Below are 22,605 nucleotides of genomic sequence, written 5' to 3'. Positions count from 1 at the left end.
CGCTGGATTTGGAGTGCCGCGCAGCCAGGGGAAGAGTTGCCGGGGTCGGAGCTCCAACTGGCGCCGCCCGCGGCCGGACGGAGCCCCCAGCTCCGCGATGTTGGGAGTCGCCGACCAGGTAGGGGACTAAGAATCAAAGTTTCCCCCTTTACCCCCATCCGCCTTTACCACCCCCCACCACCACATAAAAGCCCTCCAAACTAACTGACTAACATTTATGCAATGATTTACAATGATTCCCCGGTCTCCGGGGTGGAGGCAGCCGCTCCAGACTTTTCAAGCCGCCCGCGCTACCTACCTAATCTACGCTAAAAATCTTCCATTCGGAAATCCGAAAATGTCCGAAATCCGACAAGTGTCTGGTCCCAAGGCTTTCGGATAAAAGGTTGCGCACCTGTATATCCCTTGACTGCTTTAATAATTGATTTTAATATACGAACTGAAACAAAAGTTAAAAAAAGTTGAAGTATCATCTGTAAGTTAACAGGAGGGCAACAAGCTATAATTATTACTTTAAACATGTTGATAAAATGGTTTAAGGTTGTCAAGAATTTGATTGGTATTTTCATATTTAGTTTCCTCCAAACGTCAACAAATCCTGTTGATTTGAATTACCTCTTATATTACAGTTTATCATGTTTTACTGCATTAAAACTGACGAGGCAGTTACCTTGATGCAGACAATATTTTTTTGACCTGATCTACTAATGGATTGTTTCTACATATGCTGATTATTCTGCTTCTCTATGTCATCGTGGGATCTTGGGACTTTTAATTAATGGAAACCATTTGTATAAGAGGACATCAGAGTTGAAATGAGCCTATCCTTCAGAAGATATTTGTACGTTTGCATATTTCACCGAAGGAATGTTAAAGCATTAATGATTAGTCGGGGATCCCTGGCTTTATTATTAATCTTCTTTCTTATACCAGCGATGCTGATCCACTTGTTGTCTCCCTTTTACTATCCTGGATTACAGCAACTGATCCACTTTGGCTGATGGTGCAAGTGGCAATCTTGGTTAACTGATACTTCTGAAGTGCCTGATATAGTTTCTGGACAAGCCACAAGTTGAGCATTTATTCTCACTTGTCAGGTCAAAATTGAAAGCAAACATAGTGAGAACTTTGGAATATAGTGCAGTCCTGTTTTTGTCGGCTTTAACACCAACCTATCAGTTTTGATATTGGAAGAGTTCCCTTTATTTGACCTAACTCGTGTATTTCTAGCTGCATAAATGTGGATCTTTCATTTTCCCACACAACTGCTCTTGTGTCTTGCCTAAGTGGGATTGCTTGCTTCCTGGGAAAAGACCTGGCAATGTCTGTCTGATATTAAAATGCTTGGGCTTGTTTCGTACAGGTCGCTGATAGTGGAGAAAGGTGACTTTTAGAATTGTCATGCTGGTTGTCTTGGAAGCCAGAGCCAAGTAGTTGAAATAATGTTCTGCCAGTCAATTGAGTAGGCAATTCATAGAGTGAAGTTTTAATTGCAGATAACTTAATGAGAATGTTTGCCATTTTTGGGTTAAATTCATGCAGCAGAAAAAGTCAAGACCCCTATAACGCATCAGGTGCAAGTGCAGATGTGGTGGAAGAGGACGGAGTTCAGGGAGAAGATAGCAAGCGGCACACTGAGGGAATGAGAGCTGTGAAGGCAGAAGGACAACAGAGAAAGTGGCCAGCAGCAGGAGGTCAAGATCGGTAAGAGAGGGGGAAAGCCTTGTGCAAAATTGCGGCCTTCTAAGGAGAAGTGGAGTCAACGGGAAAAATTGGAGGGAAATAGTGAGGAACATTGTACAGAATGTTTTCATGGATACAGCATAGCTAGAAAATCCACCCCCATAAATGGATGATACTTTCCCCCAAATATTTTGGGATCCAGCCGTAAATCTGAATTGAATCCCATTTTAAAGGAAAAAAAATGTATTCAAGAACGCTGGAGATAATTTAGTTGTTCTGACAATTAATTGCATGCTTTCACAATTTGGGTAATATAGTAAGAACAAGAGATATTGCTAATTGCTGCCATTAATACTTAAAAATGGAATTTCTTCAAGGCTTGCATTAATTATTAAATCATTTTTATAGCTTTTTCCTACAAAGATCTCGAGCACAGGTTCACAAAGTATATTACAAGATTGCCCAATTGATTTATGGCACTTGTGCGGTTTGATTTTCATTGAACTTTACTCCTGACCGAGAGCGATAGAATAACGAGCACTATTAATTACATTTTCAAAATAACTGAATTTGCACGGGATTCCAAATTGGTAAATTTAGTTGCATCTCGTGCATTGATTCTGCCATAACCAAGAAGTCAAGGACATTTTAGTGATGTGCAATTTCCCCCCCAATAAAAAAGACATAAATGGCCAGATCCATTCAATAGAAATGGGTGCAGCAACCAAAGATATACAAACCCTAATCTTTCTAGGTGACAGGACGTAGGGAAAACTGTTTTAAAAGTATGTAAGTGATCCTGACATGATTAATACAGGAATTGGCATTTAAGAGATGACACATAACCTTCTTCATTTGGTGAGTTGCAGTGATCTGGATTGCACTGATAGAAATGAAAGTGTTCGCAGGTGCAGTGGTAATATTCAAAAGGAAATTGGATAAGTACATGAAGATAAAATATATACCAAGACTGGATTAATTTGGTTATATCAGAGCCAGTACAAGAACCAGGGGCCACAGTCTTAGAATAAAGGGGAGGTCATTTAAGACTGAGGTGAGAAAAAACTTTTTCTCCCAGAGAGTTGTGAATTTATGGAATTCCCTGCCGCAGAGGGCGGTGGAGGCCAAATCACTGGATGGATTTAAGAGAGAGTTAGATAGAGCTCTCGGGGCTAGTGGAGTCAAGGGATATGGGGAGAAGGCAGGCACGGGTTATTGATAGGGGACGATCAGCCATGATTACAATGAATGGCGGTGCTGGCTCGAAGGGCCGAATGGCCTCCTCCTGCACCTATTTTCTATGTTTCTATGTAACTGTACCGTTGTCTGCTCCATTATTCTATGATTCTATTAAGTTATTTTGAGGGGGGCATGAGGCTCTTGGGATGAACTGGTGTGGCGGCAGAAAGCTCCTGGGATGTGCCGCGGAGCCGAACAAGGACGGACCTGGCAGGGGAAGCTCTTAAGCCGTGAAGCTCAGCCTCGAAGATCGGAGGGGAAGTGTCGGGGAGGAAGTAGTCGCTGGCGACGACAGGCACAAGGAGCGGACCTGTAGGTGAAGGATGGAGTGTTGCTTCCAGCACCTACAAGGTCGGCTGCACGAGGTGACCCTCCTGGGACACAGAGGCGGTCGGGTGAGGAGAAGGACATAGGTTGGTGAGTTGAGCTGGCGAGGGCGAATGAGGAGGTCGTGCAGCAGTCTGGGGCTCAGATCAGAGGCATTGCAGTAAATCCAACATGTGGACTGGACTTGGACTTTGGACCGATTTTTTTTCTTTTGTAAAAGGAGCCAAAATATGGCGACAGGTGCAAGAATTTCACTGGGCCTTGCATACGTGACAAAGAACCATTGAACCATTGAGTTGTTTGTTGCTAAAAGTAGCAAGTACCATTGCTGTAAACTTCTGACTGATGGCAAAGGATAAGAAAAACAGCTTATGTGTGATTCAAAATCAACTTCAGTATGGGTGTCTCTTAATTGCCAATCAACACTCTTAATTCCATCATGTCTATTGCATAAAACTCTTGTAAACTCTTGGACTGTCTGGCATCATTCTTGGCACTAAAAGCAGATGTGATGAAGACATTTTTTAGCTTGGTTGACTATTCAAAATTCTCTATCCTTCTACCTTGCCTTCAGGGTGTAGCATCAGAACTTGGAAAACTGCAGGGAATTTGTTGCTTAATTACTGCTGTTGACTTGCCTCAGCTCATTAATTGGCGGTTCTCTTTATTGAATACTAATTGGAAGGAAGACTGAAGGTCAAAAGTGTACAGAATATACTCTAGGCAGGGAACTTAAAGCAACAACAGCATTATCATTAACTTGACTGCTGACTGGGTATATGATGGATGTTGAGGATCAGCAGAAAGGCAAAAGCCCAATTGCCACTGTCCTCATCATCTCCTGGTGTATTTGCATCTTTTCACTTGCTGGTGGCGCACTCAAGACGGAGTGACACAGAGCTTGGAAAGATGCCAACATCAACAACGGAGATGTCATCACAGACCCCACAGTGAAACCACCGGGATTTGTCCTCCATCGCAAGCAATGGCTAACCCTGAACAGAATCCGCACCCTCCATGCAAGAACAGCCCATCACCTGCATAAGTTGAGGATGACAGACAGACAGCTCTGCTTGTGACTGCGGACATCCAGACCAGACCATCCCACACATCGTGAATGACTGCCTACTGAGGCTTTTCCCTGGGGGCATCAAAGCCGTCCACCCAGCAACTGATGCCGTCCTGGCCTGGATATACAACCCTTCTACCCTTGATCTACAACTTTAGGCTGTGCATACAATACGCAAGAGGAAGACGACTTGCTGGTGGGAGAAGCCATTGTGGAGGCAGAGTTTCTCCTTCAAATTATCTCCCTTTTTCCATTAACTAATGTGCAACACTAATGTAGTGAATAGGGTAATGTGTCACAATTGGGAGTCATTGTGATGCACTGGGCTGCTCCAAGGAAACATTAACCCTCATTAAATACTATGTATTAATTTATTTGCTATGGGCAACCTAGTGGTTGTAATATAGAGCAGAATAGCTGACATCATCAAACTAAAGAGCATTGCAAATATTACAGATAAAAACTTCCAGAGGCATATTAATCAAATGATTGATCAAAACAGAAATAGTTGGAACGTACATAGAAGATTGAGGTTAACTACCTTAGACCTCGTTAAGGTAGATGAGAGCATTTTCTAAATGGCACACTAGATCTAAGTGGAAATATTTAAAGTCGCAAATTTAGAAATCGTTAATAGCTAGTGGACGGATACAAAAATAGGCATGATGATCATTTATCTTAAGGGACTGAAGCTTTTGTTATATGTCATTTAGTTCTGCATACATCACTCAGGACAAAAGCGTATGGTTTGGTGCGATGGACCATGACAATCCACTAAAATATACCATTGATAGAATGGTTGAATTATAAGGACAGAGTACATGTACTTTCACATGTATCAGAAATTAAGTGATTTAATTGAGGTGTTTAAGATCATTAAACTATTTGATCAAATATAAATAAATTGTTTCCTGCTAAATAATCCACATCAAAGAGCTTCATATTTGGATATCAATGTCTGAAATTACTACTTGCACAAAGATGTAAATATGTAAAACTCTCTTTATCCCTCTTCCCACGCTCTCCCCACCCCTGAGCTATTGAGGTTAGGTTTATTGAATATTTCAGAATTCATTAATGTCACATTTATTTGGGTCACGTGACTACAGGAAATGAAACAAAGAAGGGTGTATTTCAGATATGATCTAACTGAGTGAAAAACTACTATTCCTGGCTTAATTGTTTGCAGAATAAAACTGGCGGTGCCGAGTATGTTGATTGGGAGCACTGGAGTTCGACCCCGGTTTTGTTGCTGATGTCTGACATTTCTCTGGATCTCCACATGTAACTTTGGATGCTATCAATTAGAAGATTCAGCCTTTGTAAATATTCTGCCTTTTGGTTCTGCCAGAGATACCTGTAATCAGGGGCGGAAAACCCGGGGGGGCCAGAGGGGACAAGTCCCCCCCATGTTTTGAGAGATGGGGGACCCCCCCCAAGTTTTTGTCATCCGGATTTTAAAATCTCCGCTTTCCTCGAGACAGTGGAGGTGGGACTGCTGATCGAGGGCGCCGATTGGACAAGAGAGACGTCGGTCAGCAGGCAATGGGGGCGGGACATGATGATTCAGCGCGATGATTGGACGAGGGAGGAGTGGGGGGGGAGTGGGACTGAGGATAGAGTGCGGTGATTGGAGGAGAGAGATGTGGCACAGACCTGCGCCTCATCCGCCGCCAAAAAATTGTGTCCCCCCTGTCCCCAGGTCCCCTCCATATTTTGATAGCGAGTTCCATGCCTGCCTGTAATGATAGCATTGTTTTTTAAATAATCAGCAAACCTTAATGAATAAATTGTCACCATGTTGACCCATCTCCCTTGAATACAGTCATGGATTGCAGAGGCTTAGTCCACTATTCATCTACCTTCAAACACACATTTCTACTTAATTGTAATTATGTGACTGATACTTAAATGTTCAGGGAGCAGAATTAGGCCATTCGGCCCATCGGGTCTACTCAGCCATCCAATCATGGCTGATCTATCTTCCCCTCTCAACCCCGTTCCCCTGCCTTCTCCCCATAACCCCTGACATCCGTGTAATCAGGAATCTGTCAATCTCCCCCTTAAAAATATCCATTAACAACCTCCACAGCTGTCTGTGGCAATGAATTCCACAGATTATCCACCCTCTAACTAAAGAATTTCTCCTCATCTTTCTAAAGGTATGTCCTTTTATTCTGAAGTAATGGTCTCCCACTAATGGAAACATCCTCTCCATATTCGTTCCATGCAGTCCTTTTACTATTCGGTAAGTTTCGATTAGGTCCCCCATCATCCTTGTAAGCTCCAGCGAGTACAGGCTCAATGCTGTCAAACACTCATCACATGTTAACCCAATCATTACTGGGATAATTCTCATAAACCTCCACTGGACCCTCTCCAATGCCAGTACATCCTTCCACAGATATGGGTCACGAAACTGCTCACAATACTCCATATGCGGTCTGACCAGTGTCTTATAAAGCTTCAGCATTACATCCCTGTTTTAATATTTCAAAAACACTCTTCTTCCTGAAGAAAATTGATAATTTGAGTGCCTTCATCAGTAGTTTGTTGAAATTTGTCAACATATACTTTGTACCCAGAATGAAACAGAGGAAGCAAGAATGCAGTGCTGCTGTGTACAACAGGAAAGCTGGTGGGCCTTATGTGACCTGAAGGATTGTCTGTCAAGACCCACACTTGACCATCCACAAGGATTATGCATTATTGGCTGAACCAGCCTGTGAGATTTGCAACACCCCAGGCTCTGCAAGGTCAAAGGTCCATGGTGTTAGCATTATAGTCTATTCAAACAGTGATTTTATTTATTACCATAAAAATGGTGGTCCAAACCAGGGTCCAGTCCTGTGCAAGCGTTGTGCAGAGCATGACCCATGCCCTAAGGATTGCCCAGGGCCAAATAATTGTTGATATATTTCTTTGAATCATTCAGGTTAAAAACCCCTTTCCTCCTTTACCCTTCCAACAATTAAGGCTCTCAGCAAGATCCTGGGAAATGTTTGCCTCCTCCCATGTCTTGAGCTACTTCTCGGCAAAAGCAGACTTTTGTCATGTTCATCATTACTCTCAATGCACTAATACAGCATGTAATCAATTGAGGAAAGTGTCTCTGAATTTCAAGAGCTTAGACAGGACACAAAACTCCAGGGGTTACTGGATAGTGGTGAGACCTGGACTACCTCCATCAATTATTTTAACGGTGTGGAAAGCAACGAAAACATTCCCAGATATGAGGCCTGAGTTACACTCAAGAGATTGTAAGGCAGACAGATGATAAGATTTAAGGATGTCTCCTACCTCAAATGCAACATCTTTGCTAATTCCATTAAATACTTGGCCCATGACCACTTGACATGGTGCTGAGAACTTAAGATGTCATCGTGAGCACGCAAGAACCTCATGCAAGTGAAGAAAGCACCCTCAATTTTATTTGGAAAAGTCAACAGTTCCTACACAGACTTGGTCAGAACTCACAAAGCCATTGCGGAGACTTTGGGACTGCCGAAGAAGAAGAATACGATACCTAAATTAGACAAAGCGCTGGTGGAACTCAGCATCTCGGGAGATCATGGATAGGATTCATTGTCTGAAGAAGGGTGCTGCTTCTTCTTCTGTCGTATGTCTTTTAGACCTCCAGTGCGAATAACATTTCTTCCCCTCCCATTCCCCACTCCCGTCAACTCTCATAGCTTGTGTATTGGCAGCATAGATCGCATTTTCGGTTGTCGGAATGTTCACGGCAGCTTGTCTAAATGAGGTCCCATTGTGGTGCACCAGGCTGTTATTTCAAATACCATCATTGGCTTCATCGCTTCTGGCTCCCTGCCCTCCCAAGCCTCCAACCTCATTGTTCCCCAGCCCTGCGCGGACGCCTCGATTTTACCTTCTCCCCAAAATCCACAAACCTGACTGTCCTGGCAGATCCATTGTTTCTGCTTGTTCTTGTCCCACCGAACTTATTTCCACATACCTCGACTCCATCCTATCCCCCCCCCCCCCGGTCAAATCCCTCCCTAACTATGTCCAAGACACCTCATACGCTCTTCCTTTCCTCCATGGCTTCCGTTTTCCAGGCCCCCACACCCTCATCTTCACCATGGTTGTCCAGTCACTCTACACCTCCATCCCCCACCGGGAGGGTCTTAAAGCCCTCCGTTTCTTCCTCGACCGCAGAACCAACCAATCCCCATCTACTAATACTCTCTTCCACCTAGCGGAGCTGGTCCTTGCCCTCAACAACTTTTCCTTTGAGAGATCTAGATAGGGCTGTTAAAAATAGCAGAGTCAGGGGATATGGGGAGAAGGCAGGAACGGGGCACTGATTGTGGATGATCAGCCATGATCACATTGCATGGCGGTGCTGGCTCGAAAGGCCGAATGGCCTGCTCCTGCACCTATTGTCTATTGTCCCATTTCCTCCAAATCTAAGGCATAGCTATGGGCACGCGCATAGGCCCCAGCTATGCCTGCCTCTTTGTAGGGTACATAGAATCATAGAAACATAGAAAATAGGTGCAGGAGTAGGCCATTCGGCCCTTCGAGCCTGCACCGCCATTCAATATGATCATGGCTGATCATCCAACTCAGTATCCTGTACCTGCCTTCTCTCCATAACCCCTGATCCCTTTAGCCACTAGGGCCACATCTAACTCCCTCTTAAATATAGCCAATGAACTGGCCTCAACTACCCTCTGCGGCAGAGAATTCCAGAGATTCACCACTCTCTGTGTGAAAAAGGTTTTCCTCATCTCGGTCCTAAAAGATTTCCCCCTTACCCTTAAACTGTGACCCCTTGTTCTGGACTTCCCCAACATCGGGAACAATCTTCCTGCATCTAGCCTGTCCAACCCCTTAAGAATTTTGTAAGTTTCTATAAGATCCCCCCTCAATCTTCTAAATTCTAGCGAGTACAAACCGAGTCTATCCAGTCTTTATTCATCCGTGGTCGAGGCGTACAGTGGCCCTATCCCCGAACTCTACCTCCGCTACATCGACGACTGCATTGGTGCCGCCTCCTGCACCCATGCAGAACTCATTGATTTCATCCGTTTCACCACCAACTTCCATCCGGCACTCGCATTCACCTGGACCATTTCTGACATCTCTCTAGACCTCACTATCTCCATCGCAGGTAACAGACTACTAACCGACATCTACTACAAACCCACTGACTCCCATGGCTATCTGGACTACACTTCTTCCCACCCTGCTTTCTGTAAGGACTTTGTGCCCTACTCCCAAATTCTACATCTATGCCACATCTGCAACCAGGATAAGGTATTCCAAACCAGGGCATCGGAGATGTCCTCATTCTTTAGGGAACGGGGGTTCCCATCTTCGACTATAGATGAGGCTCTAACCAGGGTCTCCTCTATATCCTGTAACACCACTCTCACTCCCCATCCCCCCACTCATAACAAGGACAGAGTCCCCCTTATCCTCACCTTCCACCCTATCAGCCATCACATACAACAGATAATCCTCCGACATTTTCGCCACCTACAGCGGGATCCCACTACAGGTCACATCTTCCCATCTCCTCCCCTTTCAGCTCTCCGCAGAGACCACTCCCTCTGTAACTCCTTGGTCAATTTGGACCAGAACCAGGGGCCACAGTTTAAGAATAAGGGGTAAGCCATTTAGAACGGAGACGAGGAAACACTTTTTCTCACAGAGAGTTAAGAGTGCGTGGAATTCTCTGCCTCAGAGGGCGGAGGAGGCAGGTTCTCTGGATGCTTTCAAGAGCGAGCTAGATAGGGTCTTAAAGATTTGCAGTGTCGGGATATGGGGAAAAGGCAGGAGCGGGATACTGATTGGGGATGATCAGCCATGATCACATTGAATGGCAGTGCTGGCTCGAAGGGCCGAATGGCCTACTCCTGAACCTATTGTCCCTTCCCATCCAAACCTCCCCCTCCCCTGGCACTTTCCCTTGCAACCGCAGGAAACACTACACTTGCCGGTTCACCTCCCCCCTCGACTCCATCCAAGGAACCAAGCAGTCTTTCCAGGTGAGGCAGAAGATCACCTGCACCTCTTCCAACCTCATCTATTGCATCCGCTGTTCTAGATGTCAACTGTTCTACATCGGTGAGACTAAGCGCAGGCTTGGCGATCGGTTCGTCCAACACCTCAGCTCAGTTCGCATTATCCAACCTGATCTCCCGGTGGCTCAGCACTTCAACTCACCCTTCCATTCTGAATTTGACCTTTCTGTCCTGGGCCTTCTCCCTGGCTAGAATGAGTCCCACCGCAAACTGGAGGATCAGCACCTCATAATTTGCTTGGATAGTTTACAGCACAGCGGTATGAACATTGACTTCTCCAATTGCAGGTAGTCCTTGCTTTCTCCCTCCTTCCCCTCCCCTTCCCAGCTCTCCCACAGCTTAATGTCTCCACCCCTTCCTTTCTTCGTCCAGCCCTCCACCCCCACATCAGTCTGAAGAAGCGTGTCGACCCAAAACATCACCCATTCCTTCGCTCCATAGTTGCTGCCTCACCTGCTGAGTTTCTCCAGCTTTTTGTCTACCTCCCATTGTGATTGGAGGAGTGTGAGATGCCATTGTGACATCATCAATGGAAGCTGCTAGAAAAGTCTCACTCTCACAGTCAGTTATTATTCTCAAAGTTGGCTTTTTAAAAACTTTAAATATCAATATCTTGTGAAATATAACATAAAATGTGAAGAAACTTGATACTAACAACCACAGGAAAAAGCTGAGCAAGATTCTGCAAAACATTTTCATGCTATTGTGTACCGTTTTGGCGTAGCTCCTGAGATCACAGACAGACAGACAGACAGACAGACAGACAGACAAGTCGAGACATTTAATAGTATACTAGACCAACTGGGACCCGTCACACTGGAGGCCTAGTACCCCAACGCAACCCGTTCTCCAACGCAATGTAACACCACTAACCCATAGCCCCAAAGGGAGGCGTGGTCCCCCAATTCAACCCGTTGCTGAACGTAAGATTCCTGCCTCCCCATGGACTTAAAATAAATTCCAATTACACTTCCCCAATTGCAATACCAATTCACCCTCCCCTTCCTGTCCTGCCAGGAGCTGGAGTAAGTGTTATGATGGCAACGTTGTTGCAAATGTCAGGTGGATGACTGTAATATCGCATTCTGGTGAAAGGTTTGTGGAAGCACAGTGTTCTTGTATTGCAACTTTGTATGGACGTTTGTTGGAACCTGGCAGAAGGATTTTAACAGTAAAAAATCTTGTTAAAGTTGGCAAAAAAGGGAGGGGGTGCTTTCCTGTACGGCTGACAGTCCTGCAGCTGTCCGTTTTTTTCCACTTCTTTTTTCTTATTTTTAGTACGTTAAAGTGTGTAGTTGGAGGTCAAATCTTTTTATGTGTGGAGGGTAGGGGGGAGAGGGGGAATCTGTTTTTCAATTCCCTACCTGGTCGGAGAGGCTGCTGTCCTCCGAGCAGCACCTTCGACCCGTCTTCACGGCCTACCAGCGGGGCCTGGAGCGGCGTTTCCTGAGGGGACCGGCCCGAACCTCGGCTTCAGCGGCGGCACAGCACTGGAGCGCTATCGCGGAGCGGGCGATGCCTTGCCTGGGTCGCCGCGCTGCGTCTCCGGTATGCTGGGATCTGCCGATTGAACATCGCGGATCTGCGGGCGGCGGCGCTGACTTCAACATCGGGAGCCTCGGATCTCTTGCCGAAATCGCCAGTGGTGGTGCTCCGTCCAGCGCGGCCTGTTGGCTTGGAAGCCGTGGTCTTCGGTAAGGAAGCGGCCATTCCAGGCACCCCAAGCCGCTGAGAGGGTTCTCCCGACATCGGAGCACCATCACCCGGCGAGTGGGCCTGAAACATTGGGCCTCCGTAACGGCGACTGTGGAGGCCTCAATAGGCCCGACCATGGGTGGACAAGAGGATGGGGACTGGACTTTGTGCCTTCCCACACAGTGGGAACCATTGTGGGGGGATGTTTTTATGTTTTAATGTTACACTTCTTCTTGTATGTAATTTTATTAGTGTGCTGAATTTCTGAATTTCCCCTGAAAAGTGGATTAATAAAGTATTTATTATTATTATTATTATTATTATTATTTTTAAACCTTGAAATATCAATAACTTGTGAAATATAACATCAAATGTGAAGAAACATAGAAACATAGAAAAAGCTTAGGTGCAGGCAGTATTGGCCATTCGGCCCTTTTGAGCCTGCACCGCCAGACAATATCGAGATTTTATGGCTGATCAGTCCAACTCAGTATCCCATGTACAGGGGAAGGCTGCCTTCTCAACCATACCCCCCTGATCCCCTTAGCCACAAGGGCCACATCTAACTCCCTCTTAAATATAGCCAATGAACTGGCCTCAACTACCCTCTGTGGCAGAGAGTTCCAGAGATTCACCACTCAAGAGACCTGATACAAAAGACCACGGGAAAAAGCTGAGTATGATTCTGCAATTTTCTTTGCATTATTGTGTACCGTTTTGGAGTAGCTCCTGAGATTACACACAGACAGACAGACAAACAAGTCGAGACTTTTAATAGTATACTAGACTAAGTGGGACCTGTTGGGTCCCATGTTCACATGGGAAGGACTTCTATCAAGTCCCCCCTTAACGCAACATTCCACCTCTCCAGACCTAACTTATTCAACCTATCTCTGTAACTTAGTTGGAAACCCAGGCAACATTCTAGTAAATCTCCTCTGTACTCTCTCTATTCTGGTTATATGGTCAGGTAGAATGAGTGGAGACGGAAATAAAGTTAATATTTCAAATCAATGACTCGTCATCAAAACATGTTTTAACAGAAAGGTGTGAAGAGAACAAAAAGACTGTGTCTGTGATGAGGCAGAGAGACCAAGATTATCTGGGTGGAGCGGTTGGTTTCAATGCTGTTTGAATGAAAGTGTAAATAGCAGATGATGATGAATGAGGGTGGTTAAGAGAAAAATATGCCAATTTGAGAGAAACATGGAAACATGAAACATGCATGAAATCTGAAATAGAGAAACATGGAAACAGAAAATAGGTGCAGGAGTAGGCCATTTGGCCCTTCGAGCCACCACCGCCATTCGATATGATCATGGTTGATCAGCTTAAATCAGTACCCCATTCCTGCTTTTTCCCCATGTTCCTTGTTTCCTTTAGGCCTAAGAGCTAAATCAAACTTTCTTTTGAAAACATCCAGTGAATTCCACAGATTCACAACTCTGGGTGAAAAAGTGTTTCCTTATTTCAGTCCTAAATGACCCACCCCTTATTCTTAAACTGTAACCACTGTTTCTAGACCACTGGTCCAAAACGCCGCAGCGAGACTCCTGACGGGCACCCGAAAAAGAGACCACATCACCCCGATCCTGGCCTCTCTCCACTGGCTCCCTGTGTGGTTCCGTATACATTTCAAGACCCTCCTCTATGTCTACAAAGCCCTCAATGGGCTTGCCCCCTCCTACATTAAAAGTCTTCTCACCCACCACTCCACCTCCAGGTCCCTCAGATCGGCAGACTTGGGGCTGCTGAATATCCCGCGGTCTAGGCATAAGCTTAGGGGCGGCCGCGCCTTTGCGGTTGCAGCTCCTAGACTGTGGAACAGCATCCCCCTTCCCATCAGAACTGCCCCCTCCATCGACTCCTTTAAGTCAAGACTAAAATCTTATCTATACTCCCAAGCCTTTCCTGACGTCCACTGAGTGAGGGCTATATGTATATATGTGTGTAGTTTATTTGTTTATACTATTCTTATAACAAATGTAAAGCACTTTGGCCAACAAGAGTTTTTTTAAATGTGCTATATAAATAAATGTGACGACTTGACATGTGACTAGGCTCCCCCAACATCGGGAAAAATTTCCCTGCATCTAGCGTGTCCAATCCTTTGCATCTAGCGTGCCCCTCTCATCCTTCTAAATTCTAGTGAATATAAGCCCAGTCAGCCCATTCTTCAAAACAAAATACAAGAAATAGTCAATAGTTAAGGTAGCACCAGTGGGTAAATATCAATTTACATATTGATCTTATTACAGACCAGGTTGACAAAAACAAGAAAGCTGTTTATCTGAATTCAATATGTATTGAACCCTGAAGGTCAGAAAATGTGGTATTCTTCTCTAAATCACTGATTTATTTTTCTACTGCAGGCCCAGGCACCCAAGGGCAGAGTTTACAGGCTCATTGGGAAAGAAATACTCTGAGCTTGACAAAGACGATGAAGCTGTTTTGAATCTAATTGCAAAGTGTAACTTGGATATGAACGTACCTGCGAGAATCACAGGTTCAGTGAAATGTATTCCTGAGGCCGAGTTACGTAGCTTGCAAGGTAAGAATGTTGTGAATTGTGTTTTCATTGTTCTTAGACCATACTTCCACATGAGGGATGAACTAACACTCAAAGATCTGATCTGCAGAGGCAAAAGGGGTAATTGTTCCCAAGCTAGGAAGGTATGTGATTTTAGAGTAAATAGATGTCTTGCAGAGTTAAAGCCCTGTCCCACGGTACGAGTTCATTCCAAGAGCTCTCCCGAGATTGCCCTGATCCGAACTGTGAGATTTACGGTAATGGCCACTCGTCGGGACTCGGTGCTTTCGTGGACATTTTTCAACATGTTGAAAAGTCTTCCCGTGCGTACCTGCCGTTAGCGAGTCTTCCCGAGTACCTGCTGTTAGCGCTGAGAGACGTTCCCGAGCTCCGACGTACCCGCTACGTTCATTCTCCGTGCTTACCACGAGTTTGATTTATTTTTAAACTCGAGAGTGCTCTTGGAATGAACTCGTACTGTGGGACAGGGCTTTTAGAGACTGAGAATGCCATATAGCAGGGACCTGCTGCGAAAATCTGAACAACCTAATCTTACTATTTTTAATAAAACACTCAAGCACTGCTGTTAAAGGAAGCATCTGAATCTTTAATTCTGTAATGGTAAATACAAGCCCAGAGACCAATTTAGCTGTGTTCATATTTGTATTTTGTATTTTCTTTTGTATTTTCCAATGATTAGATGGTAAATGTTTGCTGTCGAAAACTAAAATATTCAATGAAAAGCATACATGTGTGATTTTTTAAAAATCTGATCCATGATTATATTGACAGTATCAGTGTAATAACTTGTACATTTTAAATCAAAGAATGGCTTTTGGGAAAAAATAAACCTACAATCTTCAAAATTTCCTTAATAACTGATGAGAAAACAGAAATAAAAATAAATAAGAGGTCAATTATTTAGCAGTTCAGAGAAAATGTACTAAACCAATACCTGTTGGGTTAGACAAAAGTGCTGGAGAAACTCAGCAGGTGCAGCAGCATCTATGGAGCGAAGGAAATAGGCAATGTTTCGGGCCGAAACCCTTCTTCAGACTTGTTAGTAAAAGTTGGCTTACATCCATCGGAGTTTAGAAGAGAGAGATGACTTGATTGAAACATACAGATCCTAAGGTGTCTTATCTGGATTGATTTGGGAGGATATTCCCTCTTTTGAGACATTCAAGAACCGGAGATCACCATTTAGAAATAAGGAGTTACATATTTAAGATAGAAACGTGGTGAATTTTTTTCTCGCCGTTCCTCCAAGAGTCGTGTAATTGGCATCTTCCTACGTCTTTAATTTAATTCAATTTAGAGATACAGCGTGGATACAGGCCCTTCGGCCCACAAAATCCAAAGTCAATTAACCCGCTCAACTTTGGGATGTGGGAGGAAACCAAAGCCCATGCGGTCAGAGGAAGAATGTGCAGGCTCTGCATAGCCATGACCGGTAGTCAGGATTGAACGAGGGTCTCTGATGCTGTGAGGCAGCAACTACAACACTGCCCCCACCCCCGCACACACCCACTCCCTCCCCCGCCCCCCTTGTGCCGCCTTCATGGGAGAGGTGGATAGTTACTTGACAGTTGGAATCTTTTTTTCAATGGGGTAAATGTAGGTATGTTACAAAACCTACCTGAATCGTGGCTGAGCATCTGCCCTACCCCGTGTGTGTGATTTTGGCGCTGTTTAGAGGGGGCGGGTTTAAAACGCGATTTTTACTAGGCTGTTCCAATCGAAAATGTTCAGCCTAGTAAATCATTAACGGAAAATCGCTGAAAGACCCCGTCGCAAAAGGTATTATTAGTTTTTATGGCCTTGTATAATATTTATAGTAGTTTAAAAATCACTCTCTCACTCCGCAACCTCCCGCAGCCCCAGGGTTTTATAAAGCAAACAATTAAAGGTATGTACCTTATTTTTACATTAAATGGGGCTTGTATATAACCCTGTATATAAAGTTTTCTATAGCGAGTAGTTCATTTTGGGCTCTTTATATCACGCAGTATTTTTCTGGGCACTTGAGGGCACAAATCCAGCGCAATGTGAACGTTCTAAACCAGCGCGTTCACAGGAACATACTAGAAAGCCGATTTAAATTTACTTTAATTTACAGCAAATGAACACTAAATTCCTTCCATTTGGCCTATAAATTGATGTAAATGAGATTTTAAAATCATGTTTTATTGTGAATTATTTGTGAATATTATTCGGACACTTGGCCTATTTAAAAATGTTAATCATTTATTAAGAAATGGATAGATGTTTAGATCTAGTAAATTGAAGTTTGAAATTAGCTACAATTGGGTAACTAACAATTATATGCTTTAATTTCAGGTCATCCAAGTAAGATTATTTTATATTTGTTTCAGAATGCTTCAATCTATGATAACTGAAAATGTCATTCAGTTCTCTTAATTTTTAAGAAGGTTATGGGCTTTTGACTGTCCACGATCACAGCTTTTTTGTTATGTCCATAGAAAATCAATAGGGAACAAGATGCTAATTTCCGAGTATGAAAATGGCCATAACTTTTTTATTACTTGAGATATGAAAGTGAATTAGGTGTCAAATTAAACTTATTGTTATGCTTTATCTGATGGAATTGATTTTTTAAATCTCAAAATTTTGTAACATTGCTTGTAAATGTCCATCGCTGTAGGGCATAGCTATAAGGTGATATGGGGAACGTTTATGGAGATGTTCGGAGCAAGTTTTTTTACACAGAGTGGTGGAGGTCGAGAATGCATTTCCAGGGGTTGTGGTGGATGTAGATAAGATACTGGCTTTTAAGAGGCTGTTGGACAACCACGTGGAAATGCAAGGAATAGAGGTGTATGGATCATGTACAGGCAGATGAGATCAGTTTAATTTGACATCATGTTTGGTGCAAACATTATGGGCTAAAGGGCACATTTCTATTCTGTACTATTCTATAATATAAAAATGAAGTGAAAATGCTGGTTTTGCCAAAGATATGGCATTTTGCACAAAATGCTTGAGTAACTCAGTGGGTCAGGCAGCATCTGTTCAGGAAAAGGACACGTGACATTTCGGGTCGGGACCCTTCTTCTGACTGACCAGTCACAACTCGAACGTCGCCTCTTCTTTTTCTCTAGAGAGGCTGCCTGACCAGGTGAATTACTCCAGCATTTTGTGCCTATCTGTGCGATTCTATCTTCTATTGAAGGCTACTGCCGTTAGGCAGGAATGAAATTGTAATCAGATCATCTGCGATCTTACTAAATGATGGAGCAGGTTTGAGGGGCTGGGTGGCTTGTTTCTGCTCCTAATTCAACATTCTCATTTAACACCTCAGGAAAGTGAACTTGGAACAATAAGCACACATACATATCTGGGAAATCACATCCAATAAAAGATGATGAGGTAGATTGTTTACAGCCTTGTCAACTCAATTAGGTTACAGTACTACGGTACGGTACTATGGTACCAGGGTCTTGAGCTGTGCATCTTTGCGTTGAGCAGCTACATTGCTCTCCCCAGCCATTCCAACATCAGCGTTCATTACAGAGACTTGCTTCAGTGACTCGTGCCATATTGAGCCACGTGGCAATGGGATCACTTTAATGCTTTCATTGCTGCAGGAGCCCCAGAGGAGGGCTGAGCTCTGAACTGGATTTGCAGCGCAGCACAAGGGAAGGCAGGAGTTGATGCCAGTTCCATGTATTGCTGTTTGTAACCCGTATCTATGTAGAACTACAGTGCCCTCCATAATGTTTGGAACAAAGACCCATCATTTATTTATTTGCCTCTGTTCTCCACAATTTGAGATTTGTAATATAAAAAAATCTTACAGTGCACATTGTCAGATTTTAATAAAGGCCATTTTTATACATTTAGGTTTCACCAGGACACCATAATGTTTGGGACACAGCAATGTCATGTAAATGAAGGTAGTCATGTTTAGTATTTTGTTGCATATGACTGCTTGAGATCTGCGATTCATGGACATCACCAGTTGCTGGGTGTCTTCTCTGGTGATGCTCTGCCAGGCCTGTATTGCAGCGATCTTCAGCTTATGCTTGTTTTGGGGGCTAGTCCCCTTCAGTTTTCTCTTCAGCATATAAAAGGCAAGTTCAATTGGGTTTATTCATTGGGTGATTGACTTGGCCACTCAAGAATTGACTTTTTTTTCGCTTTGAAAAACACCTTTATTGCTTTAGCAGTATGTTTGGGATCATTGTCTTGCTGCAGAATGAACTGCCGGCCAACGAGTTTGAAAGCATTTGTTTGAACTTGAGCATATAGGATGTGTCTATATACACGTTAGAATTCATTATGCAACAGTTGTATCATCAATGAAGATAAGCGATCCAGTACCTTCAGTAGCCATACATGCACAGGCCATTACACCCCCACTACTGAGTTTCACAGACGACGTGGTATGCTTTGGATCTTGGGCAGTTCCTTCGCCCCTCCATACTCTGCTCTTGCGATCACTCAGATATGTTAATCTTCATCTCATCTGTCCACAAGACCTTTTTCCACTACTGTGGTTGCTCTTTTAAGTTCTTCGTGGAAAAATGTAACCTGACCATCCTATTTTTGCGGCTAACTAGTGGTTTGCATCTTGCAGTGTAACCTCTGTATTTCTGTTCATGAAGTCTAATGCAGACAGTGGTCATTGACAAATCCACACCTGACTCCTGAAGAGTGTATCTGATCTGTCGGACAGGTGTTTAGGAATTTTTCTTTATTATAGAGAGAATTCCTCTGTCATCAGCCGTGGAGGTCTTCCTTGGCCTGCCAGTCCCTTTGCAATTAGTAAGCTCGCCAGTGATCTCTTTCTTCTTAATGATGTTCCAAACATTTTGGTAAGCCTGAGGTTTGGCTGATATCTCTAACAGTTTTAATCTTGTTTCTCAGTCTCATAATGGCTTTGTTAACTTTAATTGGCGTAACTTTGGTCCTCATGTTGATAAACAGCAATAAAAGTTTCCAAAGGCGATGAAAAGGTTGGAGGAAAGACTAGGTGCTGAGAGCTCTCTTTACCTACATTAAGGAGGTAATTAAATGCACCTGAGCAATTACAAAAGCCCGTGAAGCCATGTGTCCCAAACATTATTGTGCCCTGAAATGGGGGGGAATATGTATAAACACAGCTGTAACTTCTCCATGGTGAAACCAAAATGTAAAAAGATACCGTTTAATAAAATCTGACAATGTGCACTTTAACCACATTTTTCTATTACAAATCTCAAATTGTGGAGTACAGAGCCAAATAAATAAATGTGGAACAGTACTATTGGCCGGGCATGGCGAAGTACATCAAGGCCAGGGTAGCCTCCTGCCCGGACTGCAACTCTCTTGCCCCGCATCAGCCGCTGCTACAACAGCCTGCCCCTGACATGCCATGGTCCTCGCTGGCTGCCGATATTTTTGAATGGCGTGGAAAGCAATATCTCGTTTTAGTGGATTCTTACTCAAACTGGTTTGAGGTGGACCTTCTCCCTGCCATCACCTCGGAGATGGTCATTAGCAAGCTCCGTCGCCACTTCGCCACGTTTGGATCTCCCGTTTGGTTGCAGACTGACAACGGCTGGCAGTTTACTAGTGCTGTGTTTAAAGCCTTTGCTGCGAAGTGGAACTTCGATCACTACACGAGCAGTCCGGAGTACCCGCAGAGCAATGGCCTGGCTGAGCGTGCTGTGCGGAGTGCAAAGCACCTGCTTGAACAGTCCTATCTCTCTAATGGTGATTTCTACCAGGGTCTGTTGAACCTTCGGAATATATCCAGGGACAGCACCATGAGATCACCTGCCCAACGGCTCATGTCCCGCGTCATTCGCCCTCCGATGCCGATTGCCCAGCAGTCTCTGATGCCCAGGGTCCTGCAGCCTTCTGCTGTCCAGCAGCGGATTGCTCAGAAGCACGAAGTTCAGCGCCGCTCGCACGACAAGTCCTGCCGCCCTCTATCCCCACTACTTCCTGGCCAGGTCGTCTGATTACAGACGTCTACCGGTTTCTCCCGGCTCGCTACCGTGGTCGGGGTCGACGATTCGCCGCGTTCCTACTTGGTGGACTACGAGGGGACTATCTACAGGCGCAGCCGCCAGCACCTGTTGGCGGTCAACGAGCCGAAACCTCCTCCTGCAGTTCCATATTCTCCTCCACCGCCTGTTGCGCCCCCCTCCAATAACTTACTCTCTGCCCGAAACATGCCACGGTCGGTTCGCGTCCCTCGGCTTCCTCCCTCTGCTCTTCCCGGTTTCCACTCTCCGGTCCGCTCGCCCCCTGCCAGTCTCTCTCTCTCTCTCTCCGACTCCTGTTCATTCTACCCCTTCTGTTTCACCTGGTTCACCTGTGCCTCCCAGCTCTCCTTTCCAGCTGGGTTCCCCGCTTGCGTTTTCCCTCCCACCTCCTCTTGTTCCCATTCCGCCTCCTCTTCTTTCGGGTGGGGAGGGTGAGGGTGCTGTGCGCACTCGCTCGGGTCGGATTATCAAAGCTCCGGCTCGATACGGAGACTTCGTTTAGTTTCGCAGGTCCTGTATAATTAACCTGCTACTATTGTAACTTTGTTTAAATTGTATGGGGAAGGATGTAGATGGTTTATGCATGCAACCTATAATGCAGCTACCTCATCACCATTAACACGCCCCATCATATCAGTATAACTATGATATCCTCCCCTTTCTTCCTCCCATTTTGGTCCTGGTATGCCTGTAGGCTGGATGCAGCCAGTGTTGGGACGTGTGTACCATGTGCTTTAATAAAGGCTTTAGTAAAGGTTACGGTGTGTCAGACTAAGCACCTTTACAATGGGTCTTTGTCCCAAACATTATGGAGGGCACTGTGCATGGTGCTATAAAGACTCCTTTAGATGCTGGTTCCACTGCCATGCTTATTCCCATGTATGTATTCTGAGCGTCGAATGTGGTGCCAGTTGTCACAAATTGAGAAGCATGCCGGCATATACCTTAAAGTTGTGGCACTTTCAGGGTGTTGACATGTGCAGAACTAATGTGGTCAGCCTTGTTTTGCTCAAGGATGCAAGAAACGTCTTGGATGCTGATCTTAAGGTCATAAGGAATAGGAGTAGGATTAGGCCATTCAGCCCATTGTCTACGCTGCCATTCAATCATGGCTGATCCATCTCCCTCCTAACCCCATTCTCCTGCCTTCTCCCCATAACCTTTGACACCTGACATCTTCAGTGAATCAGCATGGACACATATATTATTATAATAATATATACTATTATAGTCATTGTTGCCGGTAATCGAGGAGTCTACTAGATAAGCTGACCTGAGCGAATTGGACAGGATGGAAAGAGACAGAGCAAGGTTGAGCATGTTCGTAGACTACCGTCCCGTCTTCCAGATGCCGCCCGCGAAGGTGCTCATTCCTGCCCACGGGATGATTTGGGGAAAAAAAAAAGTTTATTCACGACCATTTATTATGTATCTGTACGGCAGACGCTCTCCCTCGCCACTCTCACTCCCACCGCTGTCTGTGCTGCCTGCTACGGTGGAAGCTCGTTGTGTGTACGTAGAAAACAATAGGTGGCAGTTAACCACCCGCTGTGCATAAGCACCTACCACCCTGCACCGAAGACCACTAGGGTCCCCGCCTATGTCGTCAGACACAGTATAAATACACAGAGTACTCAGGTAAGTAACACCTGTAGCAAGGCTGAGACTGTTTGCTGCTGTGGTTCAAAATGCTTTCCAAGAAAATAAAAGTTGACATCGGATATTCAACGATAATTGGAAAGATCGTTTTCCAACAAACTTGTGTGCCTGGTATGCTCGCAACAAGTGGCTGTGGCAAAAGAGTACAATATCAAACGACACTACGAGACATCACACGGAGAAACATATGACCAGTACGCAGGACGACTCAGAACGCTAAAGGTAGACGGTCTTGAAGCAAAAAAACAGCAATCAGTGTTCACCAAAAGTCGAGAGACTCATGATGGGGCTTTCAAGGCCAGCTATATTATTGCCAACAAATAGCTGCTGCGTCAAAGCCATACTCAGAGAGGGAAT

General features: G+C 44.6%; 1 protein-coding gene across 1 annotated transcript in view; it reads left to right on the top strand.

Moving 5' to 3' along the window:
- The window catches only part of cep72 (centrosomal protein 72), a 162,517-nt gene that overhangs the window by 60,251 nt on the left and 79,661 nt on the right, over positions 1-22,605 (top strand). The window contains exons 5-6 of the mRNA XM_055666200.1: positions 1,543-1,704; positions 14,436-14,614. Of these exons, the coding sequence (XP_055522175.1) occupies positions 1,543-1,704; positions 14,436-14,614 (341 nt within the window). The remainder of the gene's footprint in view (positions 1-1,542; positions 1,705-14,435; positions 14,615-22,605) is intronic.

The sequence above is a fragment of the Leucoraja erinacea genome, chromosome 2 (assembly GCF_028641065.1).
Source record: "Leucoraja erinacea ecotype New England chromosome 2, Leri_hhj_1, whole genome shotgun sequence".
NCBI lineage: Eukaryota > Metazoa > Chordata > Chondrichthyes > Rajiformes > Rajidae > Leucoraja > Leucoraja erinaceus.
This window is presented reverse-complemented; position numbering and strand designations above follow the sequence as displayed.